Genomic DNA, 15,024 nt, shown 5'->3' on the forward strand with positions numbered 1-15,024 from the left:
GTGCGTAAGCGTCCTGGACAAACTACTATTCGCGAGTCAACCTATGAAAAGCGAGTCCATGTTTATACGAAAATACCCCTATGATTGGCGAAATTTACGATTGCCGAGAACTACGAAAAGCGAGGGACCACTGTATATATATATATATATATATATACAGTGGACCCCCGCATAACGATCACCTCCGAATGCAACCAATTATGTAAGTGTATTTATGTAAGTGCGTTTGTACGTGTATGTTCGGGGGTCTGAAATGGACTAATCTACTTCACAATATTCCTTATGGGAACAAATTCGGTCAGTACTGGCACCTGAACATACTTCTGGAGTGAAAAAATATCGTTAACCGGGGGTCCACTGTATATATATATATTATATATATATATATATATATATATATATATATATATATATATATATATATATATATATATATATATATATATATATATACATACATATACACGCATAATATATACATACATACATACACACATACAGTGGTACCTCGAGCTTTGAACAGCTCACAGCTCCCAACTTGAACAATTGTGTAAGTGTATTTTCTTAAGTGCTTTGGTAAGTGTATTTTTGGGAGTCTGAAACGGACAACTCTAATTTACATTATTCCTTATGGGAACAAATTCATCTGGTATCGGCACTCAAACAGCCTTCTGGAATGAATTAAGTTCATAACTCGAGGTACCACTGTATATACATAACCTTTTCTTATTGAATTATGACAAAAATCATATGAGAATTTTTATTTTTGGTGGAAAACTTATATTAATTGGGCATTGATCCTCGGAAGGCATAACGTGGTGAAAGGTCATTAAGCCACCACAGAAACATCACACATTCTTATCTTAGTCTAACTTCAATTCTCTGCTAATTACACACCCCTTTCTCACTTTCACACATGGCCTAGACCTTCCCTGTACTGTATTACCTAACAAATACCACAAACAACCTTCCTCCCAACAATCTTTTACGGTTGTTAGGTAAGACACATATGCAACAGTTAGGTATCTTTATTTCGAAACGTTTTGCCTATACAGTAGGCTTCTTCAGTCGAGTACAGAAAAGTTGATAGAAGCAGAAGAGACTTGAAGACGATGTAATCAGTCCATCACCCTTAAAATCAGGGTGATGGACTGATTACATCGTCTTCAAGTCTCTTCTGCTTCTATCAACTTTTCTGTACTCGACTGAAAAAGCCTACTGTGTAGGCGAAATGTTTTGAAATAAAGATACCTAACTGTTGCATATGTGTCTTACCTAACAATCTGTCGGTATTTTATACCATTTTAATGTTCAATCTTTTACGGTTACGTAATAAAGCTATATTGCTTAATTTTTATTTTACCTTTTGTCAACTTTCAAATTATTTCTATTACAATTATGATACTGACAAAAATTAAAATCTCAAAATGGAAATTAGGGCACAAAATGTAATCATAAACAGATCTCATTGAATGGTCTTACATTACAAGTGATGTGCTGGCATCTTGCTATTATAATGGCATGACACTAACATTGCACAGTAAATTGCAGATAATGCACCTAAAATTCTGAAAATTCACACGGAGTTGACTTCATTAGTGCTATGATATTCATATGAAAATCTTAAAAGAAAATATATTTATACAGTATATATATCTCAAAAATTCAAAAAGTATATTCAGGCAAGTTGCGGATCAATTTGAAATATCCATCTTAGTGAGAAAGGAATTAATATTATTTCAGCAAAACAAACAACAAAAGCACACATCACTTACCTTGTACGGCTTCTGACAACAGTATACTTAATTAACTAATTGTCCCTACAATACTGTACTGTACAAGCAAGCACTGGACAAGGAGGCAAGGGTCTACTTGGTAAAGTTCAATGGATTAAGGCAATCATATGCAAGTCAAAATATGTTATCATTCTATGCATTGTGGTAATGGTGGAGGTTCCAGGAGGTGTTGGAGTGAAGGAGATGATTGAGGGAGTGACAAGGATAGGAAGGAGGACCATTCACAACACATGATGGAGGGTTGTGGAGGTTACTGGTTAACTTGGACAGCCATCAGCTACAGTGAGTGGGGATGCTTGGCTGCGTAGCATCACTCTGATAGTGATCAGGATGCTGATATCCTCTACCTGTCTACACTTCACACTGTCAGCTGCTTGGACATGCATTATGAGAGTGAGCCTATACGTGTGGGTTACCGTGCGGAGATCACAGAGGGTGCTGTTGTTGCAGCCAGCTGTGTGGGCTGGTGATGGTGTGGTGGTGGTCCTTCACTACACATCCAAAAACCAAAGGTAATACTGGTCAACACCAGTATCCTCACATAGTGTTGCAAGACTATATTTTTAGGAGGTTAGTTTTTCAGTGCAGTTTATAGCAATGTAGTCCTCCTATATAGTGATTTCAGTAGTAAATGTTAAAATAAAATGAGATAATGTGCAGTAAAGCATATGAACCACCTTTGTAGAACACTATAAAACATTCCAAGTGGTATTTTTGCATACCATATTGTCCATAACTGGAACAATCTCAAATTTCAAAATAGAATATCTTGATATTTTGAATTCTCTTAACACAGTAATATGCATTGGGAAGATATTGCCTCATGATCTTGCAACTTAATGGAATACTTTAACATTATTTGGATTTAAATTCAATTCTTAAAACATGATCAACAATAATGACAAGATGATACTTAATCAGTTTATCTGGATGTTGATCCACCCAGTGGTGACTGCAGCTTCACTGCACTGCACATTATACTTAAAGAAAACAAAATGTTGCAGTAAATGCCAACATTTATCAAGGAAGATATGCAATGCAACCATAATGGAATACAGATTACCCAAAACAACACTGGGGTCATATTACACTACCACAGTATATTGTGGAGATGATAGACAACACTGGTAATTTTATTAAGACTCAACAACAACAACTTTCATTGCAAATATGCCTTATAGGTTCCATGGATCACAAAGAAAAGCTTGAGAAACTTAAGAAATGTGTTGGTCTATTATTTAAAGTAGGACTGTGCAGCTGGAACCACTCACCGAGTACACTCACTCATGCCCAATGCTACATAACACGCATGCCGTCACCCACGCAGCCTACAGTGCATAACTTAAACAATAATACAAAAAAAAACTCTTTACAGCAAGGTGTTATATTCAGGATAAAAAAATAAATAAAAAAGCAAATAAATAAATAAAAAAAGTTATAACTAGTGTTTAAGGTGCAGCAGAAGTGTCTACTTTGATAACCAAAGTAAAGAAACAAAAACCAAGGAAACAATCCAATATAAATAAAAAATCTCCCTGTTATTGGTCTCCCGCGAAAATTTTGGTGCTCAATTTGTATGGCCAAGGTGATCAAATTAAGAAAACATTTCCTCCTACAGCAATAGTGATCACATCAAGGAAACATATCCATCCTACAGCACAGTTACACATCAATGCAGAAAATAGCATCCATATCACAAAATACTGTATTAAAACGCTGTGTTTAGATTGTGGTACTATGTGGCACTGAAAAAAGGCACACTCACGCAAAAATTAGTAGATAAAAATTATGCAGACCCTGGAGAAAAAAATGGGTATTTCCACACAAAGAATTGTGGTAAAAACTTAATACAGTATTTTGTAGCGATGACAGCTGTAGCTTTTGAGGGACGGAGATCACAAGAACTGCAGTGACAAAAGTTTGGACAGAAGAAAATAGCCAATTTTGCCGCTGAGTCACTTTCGAGTGCCAGGAAAAAGTAACTTAGATGGGTTACCTGAACAAGAGCATTATGCCCTCTGTAAATTTTCTAAAGTTGTTGTGGCGTGTTATAGACGTACTGGGATCCAATTCTATATTACCAAAGACCTGGGTGACGGAAGGAAACAAAAAACAAGAAACTTAGGATTACTCAAAATTCCAAACACGTTTCTATACTAGGGGCTTCTGAGGCACACCAAGACTTGGAGGGAATCAACATGAGGATTTTTGGGGTTATGATTATGAGAAATAGTAAGGTCATGAGAGGTTGAAAAAAAGGTGAAGAAAGGTAAAGTTTAGGGCAGGGGGAGGGGGGGGGGCCAAAGGTTGTCCTCTCACCAGGGCTCTCAGGGAAAACAAGTGACCAGTCGCTAGGGTCATATCAGGGTCAAAATTCAGGGACATGGGACAAAAAACTCTGCACAGGTCAATATACTCTAGGGAATAAGATGATCCCTCACCAAAAAGTGGGCAAGCACCACAGACACTATCTAGTCTAGGTTAGCTAGTCTAGGCTAGTTGGATCACATATCTAATGTTACGTTACCTTCTACAAGAAACTAAACTACACGGCATTGCCATCTAGAGGACTAGACATGTCACCAGACGGCTAAACATCACATGTCTGTTCAGGAATATAGCTAGACTTTACTGTTCCGGGATGCTAGGATCTCACTTTAAGGCTATATCGAGCCCATGGGATTCCTGCGAATTTGTTTATCATTCTCAGATGGTTAATACATTGGCACTGAACAGACATTCGTCTCAGTGTTCAGGCCTAGAGATAGGAATAATAAATACTGTCTCAGGTTGCTATTGGCCGAGCCTGGGTGGTTGGGGTTGCAAACTCACCGAAACAAGAGCAAGAGACCGGCGAAGAAAGACTGAAAGTTGTTATGTCGATTTAGGTCAGTGTCGGGGTCAAATTTCATGTTGCCAAAAACCTGGGTGTGAAGTATGGGAGAAAAAAAGAGACGGGAGAGTGCTGTAAAGTCGGGTGGGTGGAAATGGTTACGTGCATGGCCAGCCATTTGGGCAGCATTACACGACCAATATGGCGGGTAGGAGGCCACGTTTCTTGTTTTTTCCGTGGCCCCGAACCACAGCCATCGCTTGCATTTTGACCCACAGTAAGAGATCACAGACTTATTAAACATATTTTACAAGATTTACATGTGATATTGTAAACCAAATACAAAATTTGAAAAATTCTTGTTATAAAAAATTATGACCCATAATGTCAAGGATATGGGTATAAGAATATTCTTCATGACTATGATCTCCTATGCTGGGTCAAATTTTTAAACAAAATACGAGTCACATTTAACATTGAAACACAGTTGGGCTTCTGTTTAATGACAGTATTTGGAAAGAAAATTCACATAATCTAAAATTACTGGAATTATGGGGAACAGATTTTAAACATATGGAAAGACAGTAACACCCAGATGGGGTTTTGGATTCCTACACAATAAAAGACGCAAGAAACAGGATTTTGAAGTACTGTAAGTCCCTGGTGAGTAGACCACAAATATTAATCTTGGGGATGGTAACTTACTTTTGATATTGTTATGTTGCAAATATTTATAAAGAAAAACTTAATCCTAACATAATAATTATAAAATAGTATTATAAATATTATTATTATATTGTATTAATACTGTGAATGCAATAGATATACAAATACACGCACATATGCACACAAGTGAACACTTGGACGTATGTGTGGGTATACTCATAAGTACACACACACGCACACATACATATGTATTAAAGCTGCAAGCTTACATCTGTATTTCTCCCTGAGGATATGTTGAAATACTGATAAAGCTTTGAGCTTCAGCTTCACTTTCATGGGTTACTTTATTTCCTTTTATCAAAACAACTATGTATGTACTGGTGTATGAGAGTGCTCACTAACCTTAAATGGGGCTCAAACCCAATGTTCAATGGCATTCTACCACCCACACCACCACCATCTCTACCACTTGAGATGAACCATACAGTGCAAGTATGATTATTATTATAATCAAAAAGAAGTGCTAAATCACAAGGGCTAGTGCAAGTATGAACCATGGAGCAGGAGAAAGTTGAACCCATGGCGAGTCATGAATCTCTCAGGCCTGTGAGTTCTACAACTCATTTGCCATGGGTTCGAATATCATCTGCTCCATTTTTTTTTCTTGCAATCGTGCTATTACAGTTTCACGAATCATGCAAGTATGACTCATCTACTAGAAGTGGCACCCTTCTGAGTGGGAGAATATCACTAAACAGGTTTGAATTCTACTCAAGATTAGTGAATGCTTTTTAATATACGTATTGTTCAGAAGAGTCTAACTGAAAAAATGTGTTGTTATCTATTTGTAGTTACAGAAGCACATTTATGCTTGTGCTAAATTATTTTCAGCATATTTTTTTAAGTTTTCCATATTTTTTTTAAGTTTCCAGAAATTATAGCATATATTGCTTCCTCTTGGATGCCCATTCCAACAGTCTACCACTTTGTAAATATTTTCTAGTGTCATTCCTGCACCTTTTTTTCATAATCTGCAAATGTGAACTTTTGTTCACAATGTTGTTGGTGGTAAGAAATCTTCTGTATTTACTTTTTATATCCTTTTATATTCTGATAATTTGTTATTATACCTCATTTGCCTCCTGTCAACTAACATTAGGATTAGTCTGCCCGAAATGCACCACATGCTACTGGATTTTTTTTTGTGCTTAACAACATGTTACTACAGGTAAACTATGTTTTGTATACTGTAGAAAGAAATAATGTTGTTTGTTTGTTAATATAATATTAAATTGTATGTCTATGACTTGTGGCTATAAGGAATGAATTTTAATTTGCTTTTCCTAAGGGAGTAAATATGCTAGAGATTCTCTTCAGGTGATACTACACTATTTGGAAGATAACATTGTATATGTTAACATGCCAGTTACACAAAAATAATTGATGTTAGGTAAAAAGACACAAGTGCAACTAATGTCACATTAGCTGCACTTGTGTCCTTTTACCTAACATATTGTCAGTAATTCTACCAACATTACTACAAAAATAATTTAGTTTCATCCAAAAAGGGTCTCAAGCTACAATTTTTTTTTTCTTTACTGTTATGGGTTTTATACATATACATGTATGTGTTTTCGGGACCTGACGAGCTGTTGGAGTGTGAGCAGGGTAATATTTAGTGAAGGGATTCAGGGAAACCGGTTATTTTTATATAGCCAGATTTGAGTACTGAAAATGGGAAGTACAATGCCTGCACTCTAAAGGAGGGGTTTAGGATATTGGCAGTTTGGAGGGGTATGTTATATATCTTTATAATGTTTCTAAACTGTTGTATCTGGGCGCCTCTGCAAAGACAGTGATTATGTGTGAGTGAGGTGAAAGTGTTGAATAATGATGAAAGTATTTTCATTTTGGGGATTTTCTTTCTTTTGGGTCACCCTGCCTCAGTGGGAGACGGCTGACTTGTTGAAAAAAAAAAATAATGTGTATGTGTAGGTATTTAAACAACTGTTGGAAGACAGATGGGCTGCTGTGAGTATAGGCAATGGGGTAGAAGATGTATGGGGTAAGTTTAAGAATATAGTGGTAGAGTGTTCAGCACAAGTTTTCAGCACAAAAGTGAGAGAGAAAAAGTTAGCATATCAGAGGTTTTCACAAAGTAGAAGTGATGCAAGGAGGGAGGAGTATATGGAGAGGAAAAGAGATGTTAAGAGATTGGTGAAGCAATGTAAAAAGAGAGCAAATGAGAGAGTGGATATGATGTTATCAACAAATTTTGTTGAAAATAAGAAAAAGTTTTGGAGTGAGATTATTAAGTTGAGAAAGCCTAGGGAACAAATGGATTTGTTAGTTAAAAGCAGGAGAGGAGAGTTATTATACGGAGAGTTAGAGGTATCGGGAAGGTGTAGGGAATATTTTGAGGAATTGTTAAATGTTGATGAAGATAGGGAAGCTGTGATTTCGTGTACAGGGCAACGAGAAATAATATCTTATAGAAGTGAGGAAGAACCAGTTGTGTGGAGGAAGTGCATGGGGCAGTGGGTAGAATGAAAAGGGGAAAAGTAGCTGGGATTGATGGGATAAAGATAGAAATGTTAACAGCAGGTGGGGATATAGTTTAGGAGTGGTTTCATTTAATAAATGTATGGAAGAGGGTAAGGTAAGGTTCCTAGGGATTGGCAGAGAGCATGCATAGTTCCTTTGCCTTTATAGAACCCACAGCAAGTGAGTCGTAAAACTCCAGGCCTGGAGTTTTACAACTCTCTTGCTGTGGGTTCTAACCCCATCTGTACCATGGCTTGTTTGTAATCATGTTATTATGATTTCATGAGTTGGGGTCAAAGAGGTTTTGAGTGCTTGGAGCTTGAGTATTAAGCATGCCTTCATGTGTTAGAGTGAGGTGAATGAAGACAAGTGGTTTATATATCTTGAAGGGCTGCTGGGGTATGAGCAAGTTAATGTTTATGAAGATTCAGGAAAACTGGTTAGCCAGAGTTGAGACCTGGAGGTGAGAGCACTCTGAAGAGGGGTAGGGATGTTGCAGTTCAAAGGGTCATTTGAATGACAAAGTCTACATACTTCTGACAAGATGGGTATCGAATGATTGATGGTCAATGTGTTTCCTTTTTTTTTGGGGGGGGGGGGGGGGGTCACCCTACCTTGGTAGAAGGCAACCATTTTGCTAAAAATAATAATACAAAAAAAAGTTTTCATGGGAATGATACCCAAATACAGTGGTGAAACTGCTGAACCCAAGATGATTTTTAAATGGAAAACTAGTGACCAATGTAGGTTGTGGAGAGCCTTGGCACTCAAAAATATCATGTAAGACTACATATCCAAAGTTTTTCTTAACTGTTGTCACATCTTTGCTTTCTTTTGATTTCTAGTAATCAAAGTAATATTCTTGGGTGCCTGGGTAATGTGTAGAGGAAGATGGGCTGTAGAAAAGGGAGATATCCATTTAATAATTGTTATAAGTATATAGTATAAGATGTAGTAGAATACAATACCTAAGAATAGAAAAATACTGCATTAGACTGTGTCTCCACCAAATAAGTAGCTATCCACAAAAGCTACATTACAAATGTGATTTTCTAATTTGATTCCTGTAAGGCACGCAACATCAAGTTTCTTTTTGCTTGTCTCTTAATTATTATGTCTATTATTAATTACACTATCTATTATTAATGAGTTTGTCTCTGCACTGACCTTTTTCATTTCTCTTGTTTTGGTCTGACTGCTATTTACTTATTCTTTCTTTGGTAGAAATACTAATAGACAGGAAGGTATGGTCCTCTTACTTTAGTTTTATGGTTTCTTCAATAAGTTTTTTTTATTTTTACCTTTCTTCCTAGGAGATGCTGGTTTAACTGATATCTTGTTGCTATCTTGAAGCTGTAATAATGCTGGTAGAATTACCGAGAATATGTTAGGTAAAAGGACACGTGCAACTAATGCAACATTTATTGCTCTCCAGGAACTTTGACAAAGCTCCTGAAGAGCGAAACGTTGCCACAATAGAATGCGGCATTAGTTGCACATGTGTCCTTTTATCTAACAATCTTGAAGCTTCCTAGGCAGCTTTACCTCTCTAGTCTTATCTTTTTCATATTTTCAATCTCTAATACTGAAATTATGCATGGCATTCTGTAGCTTTGTGAGAAGAACCTGCCAAACACTGGCCGATGGGCCTACTGCAGTGTTCTCCTTTACATGGATTGCAGGAGAGGCATCAAAATACATTTCAAAGGGGTATAGAAGTAGTAACTTCAGGTACCTCCACCATCCCTCATGACACATCCCTCAAATTGTAGAGTCACACATAAACATAGCAGTGTGACCGTCTCTTCAGAGCATAAATTTGTATGATAATGCAGTAATGTTTAGTTTTGCTCTCAATGAAGTGACTAAGAAAAATAAGGATTCAGTATAGACTGGTTTTCACTCTTCTGAAATAATTTTCATCTAACTGAGTTTTAGGCATAACTTTGATTAACTAAATTCGGAGACCATTTTTTCTTCTTTTTTTGCTTGAGTAAGCTGCATGACATCCTTGACCTGAATCCACCAATTCCAACACAGTACATTATACTTCAACTCTCAAATTATCTCTATGGTATTTAGGCAGTCCTAATATCTTGAAACAATGCATTACGAGTAAGAAAACTCTCTTTAATAATGCCGTAAATCCCTTCAAATTTAAAAAAAAAAAAAAACAGCATCAGTTGGCTGGGGTAAAGAGGACCAGCTAAACATAATTACTACAATGTGTTTTGTTACTGAAAGCATCAGTAATGGTCATGAGTCATTATATTTTCCTGAAAATAATAAATAGGAATGGTGCTTACATAATTTACATTTTCGATACATAGCAAACCCTCTTATAAAGCAACATTATATAGTGCAATTTCAACATGATTATAAGAGTGCATTTAAAATTTCAGACTGCCAAAAATCCTTAACATTTGCTGTAAATTCAAAAAATTTAAGAAACGTGCCAAATTTGGGTAGTACCCTCAATAAATTTTTACATTGCTAGCTGGGCTATATATAGAGAGTGCCCCCCCTCCCTCCACCATTATTGTTAGGCCAGAGCAAGTAATGTCCAGTAGTACTTTCCAAAATTTAGATAATTTCTGAATGCTTGATTTACATATAACACCTGTATACAAAATTTATAGAGCACATTCAGTGGATTAATATGAAGCATTCACAAGTCAAACCCAGAGTCAGCAACTCTTGCTCATTTCCCAGACACAAACTCTCAACTTTTTTTTATATAAGTATAGTATTTCTTTGATTTTTCTTGGTCTTTGCTTTCTCATAGGAATTCATATTTAGTGTGTTTGGTATAGGTGTGGTGAGTATACCTGGAGGGTGTTTTGGGGGTCAACACCCACCATGGCCCAGTCCATGATCAGGCCTTGCATTGGATCAGGGCCTGATCAACCAGGCTGTTCCTATAAGTTTGCTAGAATTTATTAAGGAAATCTAGCTATCATTTTTTCAATACTGACATATTGAGGTCCCACATTTTTGCATTGCTTTTCTATGCTTTGGCCTTATCCATTGCATTAATTAATTTAATTTCATATATATTTGTTTGGTATAGACAAGGTGACTTCCTTTATGTCTAATACAATTTAATGAGGAAATGCAACACTGATTTTTACATTATTGTCATGTACCAAGTGTAAGCTGATTATCGTTGCTACATCCAACTCACTCCACTAGACCCACATTAACTCTCCTCACATTCTTAAACTCGCCTCACACACTGAGTATTTGTGGTTTGATCTCTGATGTTGGACATGTTTCCTTACACCTGCTGTCCCTGACACCTAGCAGTAAGTTAGTACCTGGGTGTCAGTCGATCGGTGTTGGTTACATCCTACTGGACAAGACTGAAGGACCCCAAAGGAAATAAGACAGACAGTCCTCGATGATGTACTGACTTTCTTGGGTTATCCTGGGTGGTTAACCCTCTGGGTTTAAAACTGAACAAATCTTATCTCATATTATCTTAAATACTAATGACTTAAAACATGTAAAGTAAAATAAACCATAGCATTTTTATATGTAGCAGAATATTAAAAATATATATGCTGTTTGATAAATTTCGAGATATCAGGAAAATAACTTTATTTTTTCTGTTTTTATACTTTACATAATGCAAAATTTTTTATGACAACGATTTTCAGGATAATATCCTGCACATTATGGGAGGGTTTACTATAGATGAAAATAGCATGTTTCATCTTAGCATTGCTGAAAAAAGTGAGGTTTAAACCCCCCTTCGACACGCATGTCCATTGACATAAGAATTACAAGAAGCATTACATTTAGTTATAAGTGGATATACAGTACTGACAATCTATGGCAGGTGTTCAAGGCACTGTATATAAAGCTTATATTTTGTTTAATTGTACAGGATACAGGCAAAAGCACCACCTCTCTTGCCATCATCACTCACCAGTGCTACATGCAGATATATATATACATGTATTGCATTCAGAGGTAGGATCAGGATATTCTAACATTATACAGACAACTTTTAGTAGTTTTAAATTTTCAGGACATATAAATCAGAGTTTCAAGAAAGAAGATATTCTACTTAAAGTTTACTTACAAATACATTGCAAAATTTGTTTAGCACTAACAAAACGATTATCCATTCATGCAACATTCACAATATATAGGCTAGCATACTGCAAGTTATGGCTTTATGGGGAAATGTGATGGATGTTTGGTTAGCAGGAAGTGGCAGTGGTGAGCACTTACTAAGGTGGCAAGTGGTGGTGTTGAGTATTCTGGTGGCAAGTGGAGGTGTTCATCTAATCACTTTACTTAAAAGTATGAAAGAAACAACTTGCATTCATCTACAAATTACACAGTGGTGTAGTTATCTTCTGCATAATTTAGCAGAGAAGAATACAGTATATCTTGGAGTGTGTGGATGAATTTGTGTAGGTGCCAAGCACCGACACCCTACATTAAGAAAACATGAACAGATTAAGTGGGTAAGAGATAGCCAATGCAATTTAATATGGGCAACTGCCATGTAACAGAAATGAGTTTAAGTTATATACATAAAGAATATATATTGTGATTTAACAATAAAGGTGGCAGACAAAGAAGAGGATTTAGAAGTCACAAATGACAAAAAATTGTCACTGGAAAATCACATAATGATGAAGAAACTCTAACGTGACATGGATGGCTCTACAATAGCAGTTAGATTACAGTCAGCTTCCTTATAAAACTTCTTGGCATGGTATGATTTTTGGTCAGTGCAACTGAAAAAAAAGGTCATCTAAAACTGATTATGTATTCTCTGAAGGCCTTTTCAGGTGTTACTGAATTTTGATAAACTTTTTCAATTGTATTTTCAAAAAAAATCACACTATATACAGGTAATTTATAAGAAAACTTACTTATATAGGTAGGAACATGCTAAAACGACCATTTACAAAATGTGTTAGACAAAAAAAATGGAATGTGTAGTAGTGAAAGGGTGTTTGGAACCTAAAAAAAGCATATGGACAGCTAGAAAAAGTTGAAAGATAAGTCACAAAATGGCTTCCATAGGTAAATAAAGAGAAGTTACAAAGATAGGTTGTAAACAGTGGATATGTAATCCTTGGCTAATAGGACAAAAAAGAAGACACATGATAACTACAGTCAAGATTATGAGAGGATACGAAATAATTGACACTATGTCAGTGGTAGTTCATGAGAAATAAAGATACAAAGAACTTGCCAGGTTATTACCAGGCAAACAAGACTTCTAGGAATACACAAGACCTAATCCTTGAGTTCTTAAACATTTTAGTGAATGAGGCCAGGCAACATTATAGCAGAGGAGGATGTCTTAAAAATTTAATTATTTTTACTGTTACTGTTGAAAAAATTGTTATTGTAATGCTGTCAGAACATCACTGCCACCTAAATGTACTCTGATTATCCAGTCCATGGATGAGGAAGTGACTAAGTCTTCAAATGATGAAATCTGTGGAAAAATCATGCATGCTTCCTCACAACATTAAGCAAAGAATAGCCATGAACCATATCAGAAGGAATACACCATTAAATGTAGAATCTATAAAGCTAGAATAATGTAAAGAGTTAATTCAAAACACACTGAAGAATGCTTGGCACAAGATATGGTCTGCAGGCTTCCTCAACAATGATTATTATTACAACAATGTGACTTCTGAGGATTCCATCTTGACTCAAAGAAGGTTAAAGATAAATCACATTTTTTCACTTTGACTACCTCCCAAGGTATGATGGCCAAAAACAAGAAATAAGTAATATAATTAAATATCAAGTTATCACCTGATTCTTGCGATCTTATTACATACATATGTGTGTATGACAGTAGCAAACAACTGATCCAAACTATGCAAGACGGACAACCAGGGGATGGAAAACACTAGCTCTATGCCCTTCACACTGTTTCCAGAGATTCTCCAAGAGCTTTACAATGTTGCAATTGTTGAAACAGATAGATTAAGGGGAAAGATTCTCAAGCAGTAGAGAGGCAGTGTATTGAACATCACTTCTGTCTCGATACATAGCCCTCTGCTTCTCACAACCTATTTTATATACATACAGTACAGTGGACCCCCGCTTAACGATCACCTCCCAATGCGACCAATTATGTACATGTATTTATGTAAGTGCATTTGTACGTGTATGTTTGGGGGTCTGAAACGGACTAACCTACTTCACAATATTCCTTATAGGAACAAATTCGGTCAGTACTGGCACCTGAACATACTTCTGGAATGAAAAAATATCGTTAACCGGGGGTCCACTGTATATGTTTTTTTTTTCAACAAACCAGCCGTATCCCACTGAGGCAGGGTGGCCTAAAAAGAAAAACAAAAGTTTCTCCTTTTACATTTAATAATATATACAGGAGAAGGGGTTACTAGCCCCTTGCTCCCGGCATTTTAGTCGCCTCTTACAACACGCATGGCTTATGGAGGAAGAATTCTGTTCCACTTCCCCATGGAGATAAGAGGAAATAAACAAGAACAAGAACTAGTAAGAATATAGAAGAAAACCCAGAGGGGTGTGTATACATGTATATATATGCTTGTACATGTATGTGCAGTGTGACCTAAGTGTAAGTAGAAGTAGCAAGACGTATCTGAAACCTTGCATGTTTATGAGACAGAAAAATGGACACCAGCAAGCCTACCATCACGTAAAACAATTACAGGTTTTCGTTTACACTCACTTGGCAGGACGGTAGTACCTCCCTGGGCGGTTGCTGTCTACAAACCTACTACCTAGGATATATATATATATATATTTACATATATATTTATATATATATTTATATATATATTTATATATATATATTTATATATACATATATTTATATATACAGGAAGGCCCCACTTATATGGCTGGTTAGGTTCCAGGCTACCGCCGTAAAGTAGAACACCCTTTTTTTCCACTTACAAATGCATACAAACACTAGATAACAAGTTTACACTAACATATATTAAGTTAGCAATAGAACCAGGCATCAAAAAACAATAAAAAAGTACAATACACACATAGTGCACTCATTACTTACCTTAAAATATTTATAGTCTTAATCTAGGGTGAGACAAGTAGTATTTATTGCAAGAAATCAAGTGTGGTATGTATGGTAGTCAGCCAGGCTACCATACCAGGCCACCCCACCCACACATACAATTCTATGATATT

At 36.2% G+C, this 15,024-nt stretch overlaps 1 protein-coding gene across 1 annotated transcript in view; it reads right to left on the reverse strand.

Annotated features, from left to right (window-relative positions):
• cac (calcium voltage-gated channel subunit cacophony) overlaps positions 1-15,024 on the reverse strand; it is a gene marked incomplete in the record, with an annotated part of 730,773 nt that overhangs the window by 115,512 nt on the left and 600,237 nt on the right. The window contains 1 exon segment of the mRNA XM_070103036.1: positions 3,793-3,884. Within this exon segment, the coding sequence (XP_069959137.1) occupies positions 3,793-3,884 (92 nt within the window).

The sequence above is a fragment of the Cherax quadricarinatus genome, chromosome 84, assembly GCF_038502225.1.
Source record: "Cherax quadricarinatus isolate ZL_2023a chromosome 84, ASM3850222v1, whole genome shotgun sequence".
Taxonomy (NCBI): Eukaryota; Metazoa; Arthropoda; class Malacostraca; order Decapoda; family Parastacidae; genus Cherax; species Cherax quadricarinatus.